The sequence below is a fragment of the Pelmatolapia mariae genome, linkage group LG3_W, assembly GCF_036321145.2.
Source record: "Pelmatolapia mariae isolate MD_Pm_ZW linkage group LG3_W, Pm_UMD_F_2, whole genome shotgun sequence".
Lineage (NCBI taxonomy): Eukaryota > Metazoa > Chordata > Actinopteri > Cichliformes > Cichlidae > Pelmatolapia > Pelmatolapia mariae.
This window is the reverse complement of record NC_086229.1, coordinates 75,682,758-75,706,488: the sequence shown is the minus strand read 5'-3', so window position 1 is coordinate 75,706,488 and position 23,731 is coordinate 75,682,758. Positions and strand designations below refer to the sequence as shown.

Below are 23,731 nucleotides of genomic sequence, written 5' to 3'. Positions count from 1 at the left end.
CAGGTGCTGAATGTTAGATGGGAGGAACTTCTAAACCATTCTTCTAGTGAATCAGTCCTGTGATCTGTTAGAATGGTTAGAAATAACAGCTGCATATATGGACTGGAAGAAAAAATTTCTTACCGTCAAGATTTCCAGTGCTGAGCACTAAAATAATAATATTAAAAAAAAGCTCATTAGACGTTATACAACTGAGAAATCAAAATAAATATAAAGTAAGGTTTCTGTTAATGAGTCAGTGCCATTCAAGCAATGTCAGACGTGTACTTACAGAAAAAGCCCATCATGCAGAGCAAAGAGTGCCCCATCGTCACATCCAGCCCTGCGACACAAAGAGTTTTAATTTGAACACAGAAGATGAAGAAAAAAGAGAAGTTGTGTTTAGTACAGATACGACGGGGGGGGGGGGAGTTTACAGGTTCTTTCACTGATTGGTCTCTCTGTGCTTCCTTCTCTTTCACACAAACCTCAAACAGCTCCTATAGCTTTGACCGCAGCAGTTAGGTGACAGGTTTACATTTCCTGTCCACTGCAGACATAGAAGTTTGTTCCTTTTGTTGATATCTTTCTCTAAAACAAACTAATCTGTTCTCTCACTCAAAACTCAGGAGGTCATATTTTTTATATATTTTCTTCTTTAAAAACTCTTGTATGATTTTTGCGGTTTCCTTTGGATCATTTGTATTATTGCTCTTCTGGCAGACTGGGAGTCACTGGGAGTAGAAATATGAAAGCATCCTTTTCTGCTTTGGAGCCTGTATTTTCTACAAAGTCTTTTTAATTCATTTGTATTTTTTTCTCTTTGTTTATGAGTCGCTGCATGCAAACATTTCACAGTTAGCACAAACATTATCATGCAGTGAAAAAGGCTCCTTTGATCTGTAAATGTTTTCACCTTGTAGTTAAATTCTGGTTTTAAGTTTGGTTGAGACCCAAACACAGGAACTGATTAATTGTGTGGCTGAACTGAATCTAAAGACCTTTTATGTTTCACAAAGTAAACTAACAAAGACAACAAATAAATTCATAGTTAAATTTATAATCTGTTGCTATTTAAAACAATGCACAAACTCATTTATTCTGAATTCTTTTTCTTGCTTTGGCAGCACGGTGGTTAGCACTGTTGCCTCACAGCAAGAAGGTCCTGAGTTCAATTCCACCATCAGGCCAGGGTCTTTCTGTGTGGAGTTGTTGCATGTTCTCCCCGTGTTTGTGTGGGTTCTCTCCGGGTACTCCGGCTTCCTCCCACAGTCCAAAGACATGCACTTTGTGGGGATAGGTTAATTGAAAAAACTAAATTGCCCGTAGGTGTGAATGTGAGTGCAAATGGTTGTCTGTCCCTGTGTGTTAACCCTGCGACAGACTGGCGACCTGTCCAGGGTGTACCCTGCCTCTCGCCCTATGACAGCTGGGATAGGCTCCAGCACCCCCCGCGACTCTGAAAAAGATAAGTGGAAGCGAATGGATGGATGACATGTACGTACAGATGCACACTGATCTGATCTTAGCATCTGAACATGTAAACACAATAAAATGATACAATAATGATGTTTGTGTTGAACACTACATGTTACCAACCAAGATTATGTGATTCTGTTCAGAGTCAGTTCAGAAAGTAGACCCACATGTAGAGCAGGACTCAGTTTTTGGACTGTATTTTGTTGCACCTGCAGCAGGTGGTCACCCATCATCCTTGTGCTTTGTTCTTTATTTTTATCTTTTCTTGTATTTCCACCTCCTTTTCTATATCTATGTCTTAAGTATAATCAGATTTCCTTGTTTTTTCTGTAAATAGTTAATATAGCACAGGTTTTCTAATAAACCGAATTGTTCTTCCTCGTTTCAGTTCAGCAGGCTGATGAAGAGAAAAAAGCAAGATCATTGGTGTTTGTTTAAGTGCAGAGATGGTGCAGATAAGACTGTAGCTGTATGTTTACTTACAGTTATACAAACAAAAAGCTGATAGAATATTTTCTATCAGTCATTTCTTTTTGAGAAGTTACCCTTTCCTGTCAGGTCAGAGTAAACACTTTCTGAATATGTTTATGGTCTCAGTCACTAAAGTCTCAAATGTTACTCACATGTTAATTTTGTCAAATTCATCAGAGTCAAAAAGAACAATAAAGCACAGTATGCTTCAGGATGTTGCTGCCTTCTGACTGCCCCTTCCTTGTGTGTGCTGTATGCTGATGACTTAAAGCAAACCATCTGCCACACAAAAGACTGCTGTGTGAAACCACACGCTGCATTTCCTCTTTTCTATATGGCAAAGATAAAAATAAGGCCTTTCAGTAGATTAAAAATAAACTGTGGCAAACTAGACAGTAACTAACAACAGTGTTTGACACACATGTAAGGACTGTAGCTGCTCAGAAAAACACAGACATTATTCAGTATTGTCATGTTTACAGTGACTTTTAGATGTAATGCACAAACAGGTGCAAGCTGTTCTGTAAAACAGTGACATAGACGAGCCCTGCAAAACTCCAAACAAAGGTACTTGTTATATCGGACTGTCAATGATTGTGATGAACACATGTTTTGGAGAAATCCCCACACAACCAAGGAAATAAAAATATTACTAAAGACAGCAAGCTGTGACTTTAATGATCCGTGTGCTTCAGCAAAATTCTCCCTCTGTTAACATTTGTGTTGCTCACAATAAATCAATTTATAAAGTAAAACATGCAGAGAAAAGACTGCAGTGCTTACTGTAATATCCACTCAGGTTTTCAGTTTTTTTCAGACTCTGTTGTTTTGGAAAATCAATTTGGTTTATTTATAAGATTTTTAGGAGTTTTCATCATCAGGTTTGTTCTACACACTGTCAAGCAAAGCTACAAGGTGTTAGTTTTTATTCTTAGTTAATTTAAAAAAAAATGTATGTTTAAATAAAAAATGAAAAATTTGAATTTCCAATGTGTTTTCCTTCCGTCAAGGTCCTGGGTCGGTGACACAGTGTTTTGTATTTTTGAATTATTATATAGTTTTTGAGTTCATGATTTATCACTGCTAGTCTCCTAGTTTCTGTCTCAGTATTTCTAGCTCTCTAATTCTTTAGTATTTCCAGATTTCTAGTTTTCAGGTTTTGGTATGTGCCTTCGCTGTGTTCTGTGTTGTGTTTACTCTGTGCCTTCCTGTCCCACGTTTCAGGTCTCTATGTTCTCTCTCCCCGGTCATTGTGTTAAGCCTACATGTCTTGAGTTCAGCCTGTGTGTTTCCTGTTTTACTTTGATAGTCCTGGTCCTTTGACAGTGTAGTCTGCTTTACTTCCTATGTCTCATTATGTCAGATTAATCCCAGCCGTGTCTCCCTCATGTTGCTCATTTCTGCCTTGTTACCTGGTGTGTATTTACAGTGTGTGCTGTCTTCTAGCCCTTGTTGGTCCATCAGCTTGTCATCATCTCTGCATGTTTCCCCTGTGATTCATCCCGTGTTTTCCTCTGTGTTTCCTTTGGATTTCCTCTGTTCTCCATCCCCTCGTATTTCCAGGTGTTTAAGTCTAGCTTGGTCTGTGTTATGTTTATGCTTAGTTTGTCCAGGTTTAGGTTTTTTCTTCATTTTTGTCCCTGCTCATCTCCACTTCTCTTTGTTTTCTCACCAACTGTAAATAAAAACTCACTCTCAGTAAAGTCAGTGCTTACACTTGAGTCCTCCTCTTACTACTCCACACGTCTGCCACATGATACACAACCTGAAAACGTAATAAAGCAATAGACCTTTCAGCCCAATTCTAGTTTTCTGCATAATCCATCATATAAAATTGAATAAAATGGAAAAGTCTTTTTTTATTGTTTTATTACTTTTAATGTTTTAACTTTATACACATTGCATCAAGCAAAAATTAAATTATATGCAACTGTCTGTGACTTGAAGAAATTTGTTTAACAGTTAACCCTATTTCCTGCATATTTCAGCATATAAAATAAAATATTTTTTTGTGTTTACACTTGCTCTTTCAAATAGATGCAAGTAAAACACAGCAAAAAATAAATAAAATCAAAAACTAAGTCCTGTCACTCTTAAGTTTATTTTCACCTGTTTAGCAGGAGGGAGTCCGGTGGAGGTTTGCCCCGTGCCGCAGCGGTCATGTCAGTGGGGAGATCCAGGGTTTCCCGTGACAGCGTGCTAGGTACTCCCTCAGATTTGAAGTTTAATTTTTTGCTGTAAAAAGAAGTTTTCTTCCCAGGCAGAGTGTACAGCAGACACTACTGTAATACTGTACTGTAATTACTTGTAATGCATTACTGCCCATCTCTGATTGTGGTAACAGTCCGTTTCACGCTCGTTGACTGTACACTTTTAAATCATCCTCTGCTGAGCAATTTCTGAACCATGAAGTGTGGTCACAAATTTTGGAGCCAATATGATAACCTTAGTACGTCAATTATGTGGAGGTCCAACTTTTCAGATCCAGTTAAAATCAGTTCACTCAAAAAGATCCTCTGGAAAAGAGTAGAATTCTTGGAACAGAGTTTAATACACAGAATCATATGAACAGCAAAATTGTACATTTTACAGCAAAATAATAGCAGCGAAGCGAAGCAAATCCCGGGGTGAAGAGCCTTTAAGCACAAACAGCTCAGATACACAAAATGACAGACAGGAAAAACAGCAGCAGCAGTAGCAGCAGCCCGGGACATCTCAACCTTCCTCTTTATATAGGGTCAGTGACCCTCCTCCTGATGTTGGGTATTTTTCCATTCCTTGCTTTTTCCCTAATCTGCATTAAGTTTAAACTAATAAGTATTTTCCCACTTCTACAAATGTCAACATTACCCCCAGTCATCAATGTAATGTTTCTCAATACTTTTCCCCAGTTAGTTCTTAATTGGCACTTTGTTCTTTCCTCTCCAACACTTGTGTAACATAACCTTCTGTCACTACTCCGTAACTCTCCAAGCACTGTTCCCAACATCAGTCATTGTAATTTGGTCCTTTTTGACAGTTTTATGGCCAAAACTCTGGAAAACTACAGATATCAAACATACTGCAAAGAGAAAACAATTAATCTTCCTGACAGTTTAGTCTGGTTCACTGCCAGGAGTGGGCTGCTATACCTGTTAAAGAAGGGTTTTTCACAGATTTGGCAACCAGAGACGGGCAAAAAAGTGTCCCAGGTGCACTCTCAGGCGGGCAGAATTTTTTTACTTTACGGGTTAGAGATGGGTGCTTCACCACCTTCTGGCAGTGGTGCAGCTTAGCTGGGTCAAGTTTATTTAACCCTTTGTTTGGAGTACTTACCATTAGCCATATTACAATCAAAGTTTACTTATTGATCCTAATCACTGCATTTCAGATAGTATTGATCACATATGCTCATTTCAACAAGTGCCACAAACTTCAATAATATACTTGTGAATAATATTTGATCTAAAGATGTGGGTCGTGTGACTTTAAACATGCAGGTTAAATGCTTACCATTCCAGTGCGGATCTATCTATCTATCTATCTATCTATCTATATTCAGTGTTTTACTGTGAGTCTGGAGTTTTGGTCATAGTGACCCTGCATGCCTCCTGCTGTTTGAGATTTTTACATCATAAATGTCTGTGGGAATAAAAAAAGGAAAAGAAAAATCTCTGTCAGCAAAAAAGATTAAGGGAAAAAAAGGATTAAGAAGTAGGAGGCCTTAATTCATGAGTGTGCTTTTCTTTTCTTTTTACAGTATAAATGTATTCTGTCTGTGAAGGTTCTCAGTCATCCAGGTCATCGTAGTGTGTGGAACTTAGAAAGAGAAGCGTCTGGACTTCTTTAAGTTTCCTTGTCTTCTCTATCCAAAATGTGAACATTGGCATCCTCGAAATACAGGTCCTTCTCAAAAAATTAGCATATTGTGATAAAATTCATTATTTCCTGCAATGTACTGATAAACATTAGACTTTCATATATTTTAGATTCATTACACACAACTGAAGTAGTTCAAGCCTTTCATTGTTTTAATATTGATGATTTTGGCATACATAACTCATGAAAACCCAAAATTCCTGTCTCAAAAAATTAGCATATTTCATCCAACCAATAAAAGAAAAGTGTTTTTAATACAAAAAAAGTCAACCTTCAAATAATTATGTTCAGTTATGCACTCAATACTTGGTCGGGAATCCTTTTGCAGAAATGACTGCTTCAATGCGGCGTGGCATGGAGGCAATCAGCCTGTGGCACTGCTGAGGTGTTATGGAGGCCCAGGATGCTTTGATAGCGGTCTTAAGCTCATCCAGAGTGTTGGGTCTTGCGTCTCTCAACTTTCTCTTCACAATATCCCACAGATTGTCTATGGAGTTCAGGTCAGGAGAGTTGGCAGGCCAATTGAGCACAGTAATACCATGGTCAGTAAACCATTTACCAGTGGTTTTGGCACTGTGAGCAGGTGCCAGGTCGTGCTGAAAAATGAAATCTTCATCTCCATAAAGCTTTTCAGCAGATGGAAGCATGAAGTGCTCCAAAATCTCCTGATAGCTAGCTGCATTGACCCTGCCCTTGATAAAACACAGTGGACCAACACCAGCAGCTGACATGGCACCCCAGACCATCACTGACTGTGGGTACTTGACACTGGACTTGAGGCATTTTGGCATTACCCTCTCCCCAGTCTTCCTCCAGACTCTGGCACCTTGATTTCCGAATGACATGCAAAAGTTGCTTTGATCCGAAAAAAAGTACTTTGGACCACTGAGCAACAGTCCAGTGCTGCTTCTCTGTAGCCCAGGTCAGGCGCTTCTGCCGCTGTTTCTCGTTCAAAAGTGGCTTGACCTGGGGAATGCGGCACCTGTAGCCCATTTCCTGCACACGCCTGTACACAGTGGCTCTGGATGTTTCTACTCCAGACTCAGTCCACTTCTTCCGCAGGTCCCCCAAGGTCTGGAATCGGTCCTTCTCCACAATCTTCCTCAGGGTCCGGTCACCTCTTCTCGTTGTGCAGCGTTTTCTGCCACACTTTTTCCTTCCCACAGACTTCCCACTGAGGTGCCTTGATACAGCACTCTGCGAACAGCCTATTCGTTCAGAAATTTCTTTCTGTGTCTTACCCTCTTGCTTGAGGGTGTCAATGATGGCCTTCTGGACAGCAGTCAGGTTGGCAGTCTTACCCATGATTGCGGTTTTGAGTAATGAACCAGGCTGGGAGTTTTTAAAAGCTTTAGGAATCTTTTGCAGGTGTTTAGAGTTAATTCGTTGATTCAGATGGTTAGGTTAATAGCTCGTTTAGAGAACCTTTTCATGATATGCTAATTTTTTGAGATAGGAATTTTGGGTTTTCATGAGTTATGTATGCCAAAATCATCAATACTAAAACAATGAAAGGCTTGAACTACTTCAGTTGTGTGTAATGAATCTAAAATATATGAAAGTCTAATGTTTATCAGTACATTACAGGAAATAATGAACTTTATCACAATATGCTAATTTTTTGAGAAGGACCTGTAGTGACCTTTGTCCTTTAGATGCAGGTGAACATCCGAGTCTTGTCCCGTCGAGGTGGCTTTTCTATGTTGTGCCATGCGTTTATGAAGTATAGTAGTGTAGCGGTGGCAAGGCAGTGTGAAGGGGACCAAATGGGAAAAACAACCACACGAGCCTTCAATTGTTTTCAAAGCTTCGAATATATTCTCCTTTTTTTTTTTTTTTTTGGGTACAGAGGTTTTTTGTCATGCTCACCAGCAACACAACTAGAAATAACCACCTGAGCCTCTCAACAAACCCCTCCTTAAATAGATGCTGGTCATACCATCACCAATAAAATGTAAAAAGGTCTTCCCACCCCGACACAGCCCAACTACAAAAACCTATACAGTGAAACATTGCAGTTATTTTGATACACCTCACAAATATCTGATTACAAAACACCCCCAGCTAAACAATACCCCAACTAACTAAATCAAATCAAACTGAAAATTCAACCCACTACCCCCTCAGCTCTCATCAGATGGTTCAACCCACTATCAGTGGGTGATTAGAAAACTCCTTTCAGGTGAACATCATTAGGCCATAATCATGTGTGCACTCCAAGGCCTTCAGGAAGTTGACTTCAAGGGAGAGAGAGAGAGAGAGAGAGGTTAATGGACTTCAAACAAAAGCATAACAAAATCAAAACTTCTTATCAGACACTGTGAGTGCATACATCACTTAGTGAGGGAGATGCTCCCCAGCACCCTCACAAGTAGTATAGTAGTAGTATAATAGTGTTTGCTGTTTTGGAGTCTTTGGCTTTGACACAAAGTGTTTGTAACTCTAAAACCTTTGTACTTTGATACCTTAGTGTGAAATATTTCCATACAGACAAAGTTTCCAATCAAACCCTAATGGCTGTGGTCTCCAAAGCTGAGGTCAGGAGCTGAATGGGATGCTGATCTTAAATGGTTTTTTTAAACCAAATCCTCCTTGTGAGGCCATAAAGGACACTTTTAGTAAGTTCCTGTTTGTATTACTTGATATTGGTAAAAACAAATAGAAAGAATATCATCTGGGGAAAAATGTCTACATTTTGGTTTGTAGGAATATAGCATATATTGATTTAAAACAAATGACTGGGAGTAAACAGGAATGAGATTTCTTATTTTAACGTGTTCCTGTTTAGTTTCTCCATGTGTCCGAGTTTTCCCTGTTTTCACATTTCCTGCTTTATTTTGGAAGTTTGTGTTCTTTGTGTGTTGCCTTGAGTATTACTTCCTTTGTCTCGTCTGTCGTGATTGGCATCAGCTCTGTCTCGTTCTCTCGAGCTGTCTTCACTCCTCCAATCACCCTTCTGTGTATATATATCAGCTGTCTCTCCTTTGTTTTGTGCCAGAATCTTCTTTCTGTGTTTTTGGTCCTCTCTACAACGTACATGACGGTTATCTCAGTCTGATGTCATGTTTAGCTGTGTAGCATGCGCATGTAATTCAACAACAATCAAATAGTTTTACTTTGCAGAAATAAGAAATGCAGAAGAAAGAGAAGCACTGTTTAATATAGACATAAAAATCCCTTTTTACAACACATTTTCTGATTGGCCTCTCTGTGTCCTTCCTTCTTACACCAACCTCAAACAGCTCCTGTGGCTTTGACCGCAGCAGTTAGCTGACAGGTTTATATTTCCTGTCCTTTGCAAAAACAGAAGCTTGTTTCTTGTGTTGTTTGTTATCTTTATCTATATACATGCAACGCTGTTCTGTTTCTTCAAGGGGACATATTTTGCCAGGTCATAATTTTCACCATGTTTTGTTTTGTTTTGTTTTGTTTTGTTTGCTTGTTTTGTAGCATCCTTTTATCATTATCTTGCAAAGAGCTGCTTCATCTTATCAAAAGCACCTTGGGCAACAGAACTCCACTGAAACAGGATTTTGGTTGAAGTCACAAGAGCAAGTTGGCAAGAGCAATTAACCACTGCCCAGACTGTGGACTTACAAATTGGATCTGTATTATTTGCCTCTGCTCATCTGTACCATGTGGATTATAATTTTCAGAAGGAATTGGACTGCCGTATTGCATAAATATAACTGATGTGATTTGATTATTTTGTGATGATTATTTTTGATTCTGCTTTTATTTTACTCCTGTTAAATTGCTTTAATAAAATTTCCTGCAAACAGTAAAAGGAAAACTGCAAAATATAATAACTCGGGATGTCCTCCGTCTGTCCTGAGACCTCAGCACAGTTAGAAATGTCTTAAATGCTTCACCTATGAAGCTGATATTACTATTCCAGAGAAACCAGCAGGGGGGAAGCAGTGTGCTGGTTAGCACTGTCCCCTCACAGCAAGAAGGTCCTGGCTGGGATTTCCACGTGCCTGCGTGGCCCCTCTCCAGGTACTCCAGCTCCATCCCACAGTCCAGAGAACTGCATGTTAGGTAAACTGGTGATTCTAAAGTGGTCGTAGGTGTGAATGTGAGCCTGAATGTTTCTGCATTGGTGGACCATTTTTGTTTGTTTGTTTGTTTGTTTTTGTAATGGTATAAACAATGGAAGGTGGTGGATTGGCCAATTGGTCATGATCGACTCTGGGCTGGACAAATTACAGCCAATGAGGTCGAAATTTAAAGTTCTGTATAGAGGTGAAAAGTAATGTGATTTGTTCTGTACTTCAACTAAAATTAAGATACAAGCTGGAGTTATTCTGTCTTTACGCTGCGCAGCTGAGTCTTCTATCCCCCCCCCCCGGTTCTCCTCTTGCTACTTCAATCCTGAAACTGATCAATGATCAGGTGATCGGCTTTTCTGTTGCAAGTCCCGTCTTTCTCGTTTGTTTATTGCCCACTTTGTGCCAGAAAGAGGAAAACCAGCAGATGTCGCGCTAAACAACAGCAGCACGCTTAAGCTGGATAAGCTGAGCCACAGCCGTGACATGAATGAGTTGAAGGGAAGTTATGAACTGTTTCTGAGAGACAAATAACTCCAGGATCCTTTTCTACGTAGCTGACAGCTGGTAACTGTGCAGGGGCGGGTCTAGCAAAGTTTTGCCAGGGGGGCAGGTAGGGCATTAACAGGGAAAGGGGGGCACAAAGAAATACTTTTCTTTCTTATTCTCATTTCAAATGTCTAGCTTTTGATGAATAATTATCTGAATCTTACAATCAAAGTTTTCATCTGATGTAAAATGTATAGAAATCCATTATTGTATATAGTAACTATTAAGTCTAATATTTACCCTAGTAAACCATAGTACTTTTTCCTTTGTTAAGGTACCATCTGTTCAGTCTGCAATTCTGTTGATGAAAGATATTGAGTCTATTTAATTATTGTAGAAAAATAATTGGTTTTTGTGCATTTGTTTTACATGTGCATTATATTACAGTGTATTATGTCAATTAAGCTTCATGAGGCGGAGGGTGGGGGGTGGTTCCCTTTTTTTTAGCTGGGAGTTGGCAACCCTATTAGTTAGGTTCTTTAATATTTCTATTAAATACTGTTTAGAATACCAGAATAGGGCGGATGGTGTAGGTTTACGTTTATTAGATTGATACGTATATAGCAACAAGTATTTGTTGGTGTAAATACCAGCACTTCCTAATGTAAGCTCCAAAGACTTCAAACTTTTTTTCTCACTGCTGTTGGAACAGGATGCATTCAAAGTTTTATACAAAAGGTCAACAATGAATATAAAACATAGCTGAAGATAGAGAGCATGGATCTGAAATAGGATCACACCTTTGTGTGCTGTATGCAAAAAGACAGTACCAACCCTATATTATATTGTTAATATATCATCATCAATATCATTTTCATAAAAACTAAAAACTGAGCGTGTCTGATATTTGGGCAGCAGAGGAGCAACAGTGGATTCATAAAATGCTTCTTTCTGGCTTTGCTGCTGCAGCTCTCCTCACTGACCTGTAAGACAAACACACAAAGAACAGAAATGTCCAAGTTTCAGGATGTTCGCCATTTAATAACCTGAAGAATAACTCATCCTGCACAGAAGCATAATTACCAGGAAAGCTTCCTAATGTGACTTCAGAATAAACTGCTGCATAAGCTGCAGGACTTGATTTTCCTGTGAGTGGAAAGAAGATTTTAAGACCAGATAAACATGTTGAACAACATTCACTGGAGGTGATGGCAGACTCTGTTTACCTGCTTTCTTCTTGGCTTTTTCTTTTTGGGGGCGTTTGACCTCAGCATACATCAGACTGTCCTCTAAAAGAGAAGTCAGAGCTCAGGATACATTTGATCAACAGATATATGACACAAAGCTTGTTGGACGTAGAGGTGGATTTAAACAAGTTCTGGATCACCCAGTGTCAGAGTGATATTTTAGGATTGTCATTTGTGCTTAGAAACATATAATCATTTATGCTTAGAGGTATATAATCGTTTGTAGATTGATAGAATGCCTGATCCTTAGTAATCTGCAAAGACTCTCTGTCATTAAAAGGGGGATGTGTTCTCTCCTTTTCCAGAGTGTTCTGGCATACCACACACATCTTAAGGTCGTGAGAGAGGTCGTACCATCTCTTTCTGATATATAGTATGGGAGGACACCTACTCTGTATCTGTTTAGGTATAAGACCTTTTGTTTAGGTGAACAGCTGGACTCCCTGCTGCCAACTGGTCTGGGCCTTCACAGGGTCACCTTTCAAGCGGCAGGAACAGCGCTTGGTCTGGTCATCTCCCTCGTGCATGAGATTACACAAAGAGTTCTGGTTGCATTTTGCTTTTGCTAGTTGCAGTGGATTGTCTCGGTTGTTCCAGCAAAGAGTTTTACTTAGATAAACCTAACACCCAGTTACCCCTATACATAAAGTTTGGACTGGCTCTCCATATAGAGGGTCCAAGTTTCTGATTCCAGGGGGGTTTCCCCAACAGTTAAAACAGAAACTTGGTGGAAACGTGGTAATAACATGTAGGAACCATTGATGAGATAATATGAGTAACATTTCACAAGGTTTCCTTCACTTTACACAAAAAGTTAAATGAAATATCCTGTATAAATCTAAATTGTTAAGTAATTTAACAGCAGCAAAGCAAAATATTAATTAAATAATAATTATCACTTAATCCAATCACCTTAATTTTATCCTAATCTAACTAATCCACTTTGTGCTAATGCTGATTTCTAATATAGTGTTGAGGTGAATGAGAGAAAGGAGAGGGGGAGCTTTGTACTCCTCTCTGGTCTGGCCTGATAAAATCCAAATGACAAAGCAGTTACTCAGTACAAAGTCCTCCAACATCTTTGAGATGTGGAGAGAAAAAACTGAGGAGACAAAAAACCAAACATTTTAATTCCAGTTTGTAAATCCACAGTGGCTGGGGAATAATTAATCCTCAGGTGCTTCCCACTGAAACTTTTGACTGAAGTCTCGAGTGCTTTTGTTCCATTACTCATATTTTTTATATATACTTTTTTATGCTATTGGCACATTGAATACTTCCTGTATCACAACCGGTGTGCTCTATTGCAGTTTCTCTTTTCATCTCAACACAAACAAAGCACAGCTCCTATTCCTGCTTTTATATTCTCATCCTTTATGCTGATTAGCTTTATACTTTATTATACTGGAATAGAATTCTGAATGATTAACTATGAGCAAAATCACACATAGATATAATTACCACTCTGTGTAACACTAACCATAAAGAGGTGGATGTTACAGTAAGTCCTTTATTTCACTCTTAGATGGAGATAAGCCAGAGGATCTGAACCTCATTGAAAAAGTAAACATTTAAATACATTTAAAGAAATAAGAATTGCTGCCAGTGACACCCCAGGTTATGTGTTTTTATTCGTTTCAGTTTGTGCTTTGTGATCTATGGTCTGGGGCAGAATCTGTGTGTGACCAGTTTCTGTGTGCACAGACAACAACATGAACTCTGACCCCTACTCTCTCTGAGAGCAGGAGTGAGGCCCTAAGGAGGTAGTTTAAGATTTTAAAAGACAGAGAGATGTGAGAATATCTGACTTTACCGTGTATGAATAAAATTATGTCATATTGAGCGTATTGTGACTGATAAACACACAGTGCTAAAGAGAAACAAGTTTATATGTGATTGAGCTAATAAGAAGTAAAACATCATGTAAACTGAATGAGGCATGAAGACCAGCATGTGATTGAGCTAATAATAAACTCTACTGAAGAAAGTATATAAATGTACTAAAGTGCAATCTGTGGATGACAAAATGTAATTTTTGTAATGAATTATTGAACTTTACCGAACATAGTTTACCCGGATGAAAGATTACCTCACTGTGGTGGGCTAACTGGCTCCACTGATCCAAAGAGACAAAGTTACACTAAACTCTGAGTGACCCTCGATGTGTATAAGATTCAGCTCTGCTGATGTGTAGTAGCTGAAGTAGTGTGTAGCTTGGTAAGTGAACAAATAAACTAAATGTTGACCTATAATTAGATGCTACGTAATGAAAAGACACATTTACAAATACTGAATGACACTGCTGTGACTGTACCTGCAGCTTCCGTCTTCACCTCAGAGTAAACAGCACTCTCCTCTGGTTTATGATGCTTCCCTGTGAAGATGGTCAGATGAATCCACATAAGAAAAGAACAGAGTCTTTTATAACCATTGATACAATTGATACAATGTTTCTACCAGCGTAGAATGTTTTCTGTCAGCGTTAATCTCGTTAAAATGATGTTAACGCCATACATAACCGCATTGACGCAGCAAATCTCCGTTAACGCGTATCCCCCCCTTGCGAGGGCTGCACGACGTCAACGCATCAGCGCAGTTAGCTCATTAATGCGTTAGCACCGGGGTCATCTGCTGCTGAAATGTGAATATTTTTAGTTAGAAGATTAGAAACCCATCACACAAAATTAGCGTGTGAAATTCTACTTCATTTCAGTGCAATTCAGTTTTATTTATATAATGCCAAATGACAACAGTCATCTCAAGGCACTTTATATTGTAAGGAAAAGCTCCTAAAACAATACAAAGAAAACCCAACAATCAGACAAACCCCTCTATGAGCAACCACTTGGTGAAAGTGGGAAGAAAAAACTCCCTTTTAACAGGAAGAATAAAAGGAACAGAAGAATTAAAAGGAAGGATCACGATCAGGGAGGGGGAAACCATCTGAAGAAATGCTGAAAGGTGTATAAACACAGTGAGTGAAAAGGGTGAATGAATACGAAACACTCAGTGCATTATGGGAATCCCCAATTAGTCTAGGCCTACTGCAGGATAACTGGGGGACTCAAGGTCACCTGACCCAGCTCTAACTACATACTTTATCTAAAGGGGAGGGTTTTAAGCTAGGGTGAGGAGTTCAGGCATCAGGGAGGGGCTCAGAGTAGAGCCGCTACTCGTTCACATCAAAAGGAGCCAGTTGTGGTTGCGGTTCGGGCATCTGAAAAGGATGCCTCCTGTACGCCTCCTAGGTGATATGTTCTGGGCATGTCCCACCGGAGGCCCCAGGGCAGAGCCAGGACACACTGGAGAGATAATCTCTCCTGACTGGCCTGGGAACACCTTGTTGGTCCCTTGGAGAAGGGGAAGGAGGTGGAGAGGGAGGCCGGGGAGAGGGAGGCCTGGGCTTCTCTTCTTAGGCTGCTGCTGTTGTAACCCAGCCCCAGATAAGTGGAAGAAGATGGATAGAAGGTTTTAAGCCTAATCTTAAAAGTAGAGACAGTGTCTGTCTCCCGAATCCAAACTGGGAGCTGGTTCCACAGAAGAGGGGCCTGAAAACTGAAGGCTCTGCCGCCGATTCTACTTTTAAATACTCTAGGAACAACAAGTAAGCCTGCAGTCTGAGAGTAAAGCGCTCTAATGAGGTGATACTGTACTATAAAGTGAATAAGATAAGATGGGGTCTGACAATTCAAAACCCTGAGCGTAAGCAGATATATGACACGTAAGAACGTAAGAAAAAAGAAAGAAAAAAGTAATGTTCATTTTAATCATTATAATAAAAACCAAAACAGAGTTTCATTAATTCTGCTTAATTCAAACGAGGACTATAAGGTAACACTTATATTACTGTTACTGTTTGTGTTTATATGATATAGAACAAAAGGATTTCTGATTTTTCAGTCGAGTTAAAGATACAATCAGGTTGTAAAATCCTGTTTATTTCGGATTTCATGTGCCTGTGTAAACATGAATGTTTTGATGTCTGTCCAGCTGGATTTTGATCTCTAAAAGAAATTGACTGCTGAGCACAAACTGAACCTAAGAACTGTTTGTGTTAATGAAAACTAAAAAAATCCATATTAATAATAATAATAATATTATTTAAATGGATTAAATACTGACCAGGATGGGGAGAGTCGTACACATGAGTTTCATTCTGGTTGACTCCATGATTTGTGGAGGAGCCCGGACTGTGACTCTCAGACTGGATCGACCTAAAACATGAAATAAACACAATAAAGTCAAAAGTAACTGATGTTTGTTTAAAATAATAATAAAAAGTATTTTACCAACCTGGTGAAGCAGGAATCTGTGAAAGAGACAAATGTTATTACACATGTTTGTCATGTATAAATTGTTCCACTGATATTTTGTGTCATGAGATCAGAATACATGTATATGTGTGAATAATTAAAGTGTATGTAGTAAATAAACTCTCTAATACAGCATGAAAAGAAGAGGCTCTTACACTTGGACTGTCTGCAGCGATACAACAAGAGCAGGAGAATAATAATGAGAGAGACTCCACAAACCAGTCCAACCATCAACCACACAGGAGATGAAGAGCTGTCAGCTCCTGACACAGTTACTGTAATGACTAATAATAATTAAGTATTAATAAAGTGCAATATTATATTGCATATTTCATTTCTGACAAAATACATCCAGGTGACTTTAAGCCTTTAAACAGACAATCTAATGTTTCTTCTCAAGCATGAAAATCATTTTTACAAATATCCATCAAATGTTTTGATCCTGCTCACCTTTAACTGACATCCAGCTCTGTGCTGACTCTCTTCCTGAGTACTGACACTTGTAGAAACCTTCATCAGACTTTGACACTGCAGAGATCTTCAGCTCCCCTCGGGTATCATTTTGAACAAGTTTGTCATTGTGATAGAAAAACACATTAGAAAGTGTTTTTTGTGTTCTCAAACTGCAGCTCAGACTAACAGAAGCTCCCTCAGTCACAGGATGAACCGGACTCACCAGAATAGCACCATAATAATAATCTGCGAAAACAAAAAAAACGCCAAACTTATTGTTTCAGTCAGACCAGCTGTTGCAAACCTTTTAGAAAAAGCTGTGAGTCGGATATCGGAGAGAAATAAAAAATGTAATCCGATCCGAAGTATCACAAAATCACCTCACAAACGCGCTACTTGGCGTAACCCAGCTCGGCGCATCGGAGCAGTATGTGTCACGTGATAGAGCGGCTGTTGTCTGCAAGACCTGTCGGTGGTCTGTTGGAGCATTTGGAGCCTCGCTACATGCTTCCTAACCGCGGCATTTCATCTCGGCGAAAACTATCCCAGAGAAGTAAAGCAAGTGTGTAAGTTCATCCCTGAATGTTTGCATAGTATTTCCACGTTAAGCTTAACAACTGATATACTGAGCCACAGCTGGACCATCGGAGTTCCATATTAAGGTGAAAAGGAAGCGATTTGTCCCGTACTTCAGCTAGAATTAAAAAATAGACACAAAGCTTGAGTTATTCTGTCTTTGCTGCGCAGTTGCATCTACTTCTCTCATTCACTCCCCCTTCCTCTCCTGTTATTACTTCAAACATGAAACTGATCAATGATCAGCTGATCGGCTTTTCTGCCGCAAGTCCCCTCTTTCTTGTTTGTTTATCGCCCATTTTGCGCTAGAAAGAGGAGACCAGCGATAAACAACAGCAGCACGTTTAACCTTGATCAGCTGTTGTTAGAATGTATTTAATATTACTTTCTAGTATCAGCTGATGTTTGCTGGAGCCACAGCTGTAAAAGCTGCTGGTCATGATGTCGGTTTGGATATGAGGGGGAAACATGAAGATGAATCCAGGAGATGTCCTTACTGAATCATCAGAGCTGAGCAGGTGATGGAGAAACAGGTTTACCTTTTAGGTGACATGAATGAGTTGAAGGGAAGTTATGAACTGTTTCTGAGACACAATAACACCAAGATCTGTTTCGAAGTAGCTGACGGCTGGTAACTGTGCAGGAGCGGATCTAGCAACGTTTTGTCGGGGCCCAGGTAGGGCATTAACAGGGAAAGGGGGGCACAAAGAAACATTATTCTTTGTTATGTCATTTAAAAACTTTGAATAAATAATTATCTGAATCTTACAACTAAAGTGGTCATCTGGTTAAATGTATAGAAATAATTGGCGACTGTCAAGCCTTTGAGTCGCCGAGCAGCTGAATAGGGGAATAATGTTGACGCGCCCGCTGTTCAAAACGTAAGTCAAAGTTCCAGATTAAAACCTTCTTTATTTGTTATCAAATCCTTAAAATCTGTAGAAAAACTGATCAAAAACATTCTAAGCTTGAGCGGTCAGCAAAAGTCGACTTCCCCCATCACCCACTCATTCACAAAAATTCCCTCGGGACGTGAACAGGTGATATAGCAATTACTATTACTATTACCGACACCACGTGACCCAAAGCTACGCTTATCCACAACAGAAATCCATTATTGTATATAGTAACTAATAAGTCTAATATACACCCTAGTAAGCTATAGTACTTTTTCCTTTGGGAAGGTACCATCTGTGCAGTCTGCAATTCTGTTGAAGAAATTTTACTTCTTAATTATTATAGAAAAATAATTGATTTCTGTGCATTTGTTTTACACTTGCATTAAATTAAAGTTGATTACATCGATTAACTGCGGGGGGTGGTTCCCTAATATTTTTGCTGGGAGTTGGCAACCCTATTAGTTAGGTAGGTAAGTACTCTTTAAAATACCAGAATAGGGAGGATGGTGTAGGTTTAAATTTATTAGATTGATCAGTGTTGCTGAACTATAAAATGTTTTGGGTGGAGTGTATTTTTTGCATACAGGTATAACAGAATAGCTTCAGTCTCTTGACTTTTCAAAACTTGAGTATGAACTTATACAAAATGCAGCAAGATATTTATAAAAAACAGTTTTATTGATTACAAAATACGCTATATCGGATTCATATCAGTATCGGCAGATATCCAAATTTATGATATCGGAATCGGTATTGGACATTAAAAAGTGGTATCGTGCCATCTCTAGTCGTGTCTCATGATCTACATGGAGACCTGGCTTCAGAGAGATTTTCCTTTCGGAGATCTCAGCCTGGTTTTAATGACTGGAGAGAAGTTTGAACAAGTGACAACATTTAAGGATTAAGATGTTCAGTTACAGTGGGATCATCAGGTGGATCATTCGTCAGCATTTGCATTTTTTTAAATGGCTGAGGGTCCATGGAGTAAATAAATGATGCATTTATTTACTCCATTTATTTACTCCATGGACCCTCAGCCATGGAGCCTATTTTATAGAGAGACTGTTGAATCTGCTATCTGTTATGATATCCCTACATGGTTTGGCAAACTTTCTGTCAAGCTCAGATCCCAAATTCAAAATCTTAAGACGACAGTTAGGATTGTGCAAACTGGATTTTGTGTGATTACATGTGCGTTAATGAACCTGTAAGTGTTATTACCTTTGACAGGTTAACTGGTATGATAATAGTTATAGCTGTTTGTGCGTGTTAAAGTTCAAGTTATGACTCGGTATATTGATACCATGTTAGTAGGCTTATTTCATTAATTCATTATTTTGTACTAAGTTGATACCAGTGGCCAGACTCTCCTGCAATAATTACATCCAGCGGTTAAAGGATTTTTTCTGTCATTTATTGTTTCGTTTAACTGTTGTTAGCTTGCCATGTTCTTGCCTTACTACAAGTAACTTGTAAGATGTACTATTTAGCCAAGTTATGGTCTTACAGTGACCCCTTGTGGACATTGTAAAATATTGCTGTGTCTGAGTAGATGATGTGTTATGATTGTTTCTTAGTTATCTTTGACGCTACTAACTATAGAATTACCTGTTTCTGTTTCCAGACAACCATGCTTATAGTCACATATACTAAATCCGCTACACCAATAAGTTCATGTCTGGCTGCACTGCATTTGGTTTAAACATGGCAAGCTCTGATGTAACCAGTTCTTCTGTGGAGCCCAATTAAAGACAGTGAACTAAACTCCTGCACTGCTGCAGTCTTAGGCCAGTCTGCAGACCAAAGACTTAGGCCAGACTTGTATACCCAGCACTTCCAGTATATATATTCTACAAGGACGCTCCTTTCATCTTCCCTGCAAGAGTCAAATTATTAACAGTGACATTATTTAATGATTATGGGTGAAATTGTAAACGTTTGTATGCTTGTTTTATTTTGCATGATGTGTTTCCCTAAATTTCTCTGAATGGAGACAATAAAAGTTCATCTAATCTGTTGACAGAGATGTTGAGCTTTTTAGAGTTTTATTCTGACAGAGAAAATAAAAAAATACTATTTGGCCAATAACCAAGAATATTTTGATGCTTTGGTGCAGAAAATTGTCTGAAATTCTCTTTTTTTGTGTTGCCACATAAAATTACTTCACATACAGCAAAGCTGGGACAAATGTTCATGTGACGTCTAAATCATTCAGATCCAAGAAGTAAATGTATAATAACATACTCTGTACAGTGATGTTGACTGCACTGCTGAACTCTCCTGATCCAGACTCACACCAGTACACTCCAGTATCTGACTTTGATGTGTAGATGTTACATGTGGATCCAGTCATTCTCCTACAGACAGAGTACAGTCGGCCGTCCTCAGAGAACTTCATCACTCTCCACTCAGTGAAGTTTCCCTCACAGGTCAGTGAGACAGAGTCAGAGGTGAAGTGTTGCACTCTGTCAGGACTCACTGTGAGAGACGCTGCTGAATGAACATCTGGAAACAACATGCAGTGAAGAGACAAAGATCACAGATGTTAGGATTCAAAATATCACAGTGAAAATATTTGTTTGTTTGAAGCTCTTGTTTTGAAGATCAGTGATAATATTTCAATAAGATACAGTATTTGTTTTTTATTATGAAAACTTTATCATCTTTATTATAGATTCAATTATCCAAAATTAAAAGAAAAAAACAATAAAATCAGATAAATATTAAACAAAAAAAAGAATCAAAGAATACATACAGACCAAAACTCAGTTCACCCCAAACAGGACTGAAATGCTATCACTCCATTTTACTTCAAACTGGCACACCAGTAAACCAGGACTCTCATGATTTTTGATCCCTCTTTGACTCAGACTAACAAATAACTTTTACACCACCAAAAGCTTTGGAGGCATCAGTGAAACATAAAAACTGATGAGTTATTTCCTCGATATTTGTTTACAGTTTCCTTCAATATAAACACAAATCAGTGCCATGTTTAGATTTAAAGCCAAGCTGGTTGTCAGTGGAGTTAAACATGTTTAATCTGTCAGCAGGATTCTTTCTAAAACTTATCATTTCATCAGCACTAATAGAACAGACAACACTGAGTCTGACAACAAGCCCTGAATCACACAGACAGTCAAATCAATGGAAAATAAAGGAGCCGAATACTGACATGTTTAAGATGATCTAACCCACATGCTTTATCTGCTGGCAGATAAAAGTAAAAGTATTCAAAGAGAAAAATTTAAAATCTCATTTATGTTTTTTGTTTTTCATGTTGTCACATTAAATAAAAACTGAATATAAGGAAAAGAAAACAAGAAAATTCAGTTTTGTCTGAACACAGAGAGAAAGGAAAATATTCAGTTCAGTTCTTCTTTTGGGGAGTTTTAATGTACACAGAATTGAAAGGATAACTTAACATGAGCTTATTGAAAGTACAGAGAGAAACAAACTGACCTGCAGACCAGACAAACTTTGGTTGACTGTGATCAGTGTGATACTCTGGGTCTCCTCTTCCAGCTCTGCACACATATCCTGCTGTGTGTGTCTGTCCATGAATGATGTAGGAGTCCTGTGCAGTCCCACTGCCATCAGGTAGCAGCTCATAACTGGAGGATTTCTCTGATAGATCAGGAACAGCTTTATACCAGTAGAAGCTCCATCCTGCAGACAGATGTTCAACCTCACAGTTCAGAGTTACTGAGGCTCCAGGACTCAGCCATGATGGAGACACAGTGAGGACAGGACGGGGTTCATCTGTTCAACAAAGATTTTCTCTCAGTGAACATGTAGTACAGTCTCTGAACAGTGAGCTCAGTTTATACAAAGAATAATAATCTCAGTCTATATGAACAGAAACACATTTTACAAAGTGTTCAAACAGCTTAAAGCAAATATGACTTACTGTCAGAAACTGTCAGTGTGACTGAATCACTCCACTCTGTTGTTTCATGCTGTGAACTTTTCATTCTGCCCTTACAGCGATAGTTTCCACTGTTGGATGATGAAGCAGATCTAATCCTGTATTCATTTTGATTTGGAGCTTTTATGATGCTGTTTGTTTCCCACTCATAATCCCACTCAGTGTCTCCTCCATGGATCTCACATCTGACAGTGATCGTCTCTCCTCTGTATATCTCAGACCAGTTTGGATACAGAGTCACAACAGGCCTGTTTGACACTGTTAATGTTCAAGAAAGTACAATAAAAACACATGAAAGACAAAAGGTTCAATTACCATCAGATGTAGTGCTTTGTGGTACGTTAAACTTACCAATCCTGACTGTCTCACTGTCCTCTGTGTAGTAAACTGGTTCTCCTCTTCCTCCTCTGCAGCTGTAGAGTCCTCCCTCTGAGACACTGATTTGTCCGTTTGATAGAAAAACTGCATCTTGAGTTGTCAGGGGTTGGGAGTATTTTTCATCTTTGTACCAGTAGTATTTCCATCCAAATGATGATGATGATGATGAAGGCGTCACAGAGCAGGTCAGGGTCACACTGCCCCCTACTGGAACAGCTGTGTTATCTGCTCTCAGTTCAGCCTTTGGTTTAGCTGCAGTTCAGTTTAGAACAAGAACATAAAAGTAAATGATTGAATCAGAACAATTTAAGAATTGGATGGAAACATATAAATGATCAAATATCATGAAACCATAATAGTCGAGATAAAACAAACTGTGTCAAACAAAACACCAACATAAGTAATCTGAAGTATGCCTGTCATGGTCCTGGGTCTGCAACCCAGTATGTGGAATTGCTTATTATGTATTTTCCATGTTGTGGCTGTCTACATTTTGGGTTTGTATTTGTAGGTCCTAGGTCCCTTTGCCCCTCACATTACCCTGTGCTCCCTTGGCTGTGTCTTTTCATTCCCTGCTAGTGTGTTCCCTCTGTGTAAAGCCCTTGTTTCTTAGTCTGTGTCTTTGCATGTGTGTTGAATTTCCTGTTTTATTGTGAAGGTCTTTGTCCTATGTCAGTGTTTTCAATTTGCGTCCTCCCTGTTTCATCAGATTCATTAGTGTAAGTGTTACAGAAATGGCTTATGTATAAAGGAGGTTAATAGTTGGTTCCAGCAGTTAAAATGTTCTTGCTTGTACATTTCTGTGGACCAAATGCAAAGGTGTGTTTTATCTTGTGTATGAGACATGTTTATCTTGTCACAAAGAACATGTTTTTGTTGTACTGCTATTATTGTGAGGTTTGGGCGTGATAATATAGGCTGTGAGGCCTACGTTTGATATACACGCTAAGGAGTTCAGTGAGCCATCTGCAGAAGCCTGGTTTATCTACTAGCTATACAAGGTATTTGCTATAATTGTATTGTAATATTTTGCAAATTTGTAATGTATGGTGTTCTAATTATTTTATGTTTTAATTTAGAATGCACAAGACTATGAAGTTATTCTTCTAGGACCTCCGAAGTTTCCTCCGAGGAAATTTTTTGTTAAAGCACATGTGTTACTTTTAAGAGACTGAAGTGCCTAAAGCCTTTGTGTTTTATGTTTGTAGTTTTCACAACGTTCAATAAATACAGCAAAGCGCCCATCTTGAAGAAGCCATGCCTGTGTTGTCATTTCGGAACTACAATTAGGTTCAGCTGTGTCTCCCTCCTGTGTGTAGTTTCCTCGTTTCCCCTCTGTGTGTATTTATAGGATATGCCCTCTTGTGTGCATTACTGGCCTGTCTGTGTTCCTCCATGCTGCTCTTCCTGCTGGTCGTTTTTTGTGCTCTCCGTCCCCTCGTGTTCAGGTTTGTTGTTTAGTTCTTAGTTTTTCCAGTTTAGAGTTATTTTTAAGTTCTATTTCTCGCCACCCTTGCTTTTGGTTGTATGTCACTCTCCTCCAATAAAGCTCACTCACATCTCAGCCTGTGCCTGCACTTTGGGTCCTTAATTCATATCTCATCACGGCTTG

General features: G+C 39.0%; 2 protein-coding genes across 2 annotated transcripts in view; both read right to left on the bottom strand.

The window, feature by feature from the left end:
- Positions 1–9,801, bottom strand: part of LOC134623975 (obscurin-like) — a 34,075-nt gene extending 24,274 nt beyond the window's left edge. Inside the window, exon 1 of the mRNA XM_063468973.1 lies at positions 9,735–9,801. Coding sequence (XP_063325043.1) covers positions 9,735–9,801 — 67 coding nt within the window. The remainder of the gene's footprint in view (positions 1–9,734) is intronic.
- A 4,948-nt stretch (positions 9,802–14,749) lies between these two features.
- LOC134623974 (obscurin-like) lies at positions 14,750–22,375 on the bottom strand (the record flags this gene model as incomplete). The annotated part of the gene is made up of 9 exons (XM_065470238.1): positions 14,750–14,922; positions 15,695–15,786; positions 15,866–15,881; positions 16,041–16,148; positions 16,336–16,584; positions 20,058–20,318; positions 21,276–21,575; positions 21,724–21,999; positions 22,057–22,375. Coding segments are annotated over 9 exons (1,794 nt in total), but the record flags the coding sequence as incomplete, so codon positions are not given.
- Between the last annotated feature and the right edge of the window lie 1,356 nt (positions 22,376–23,731).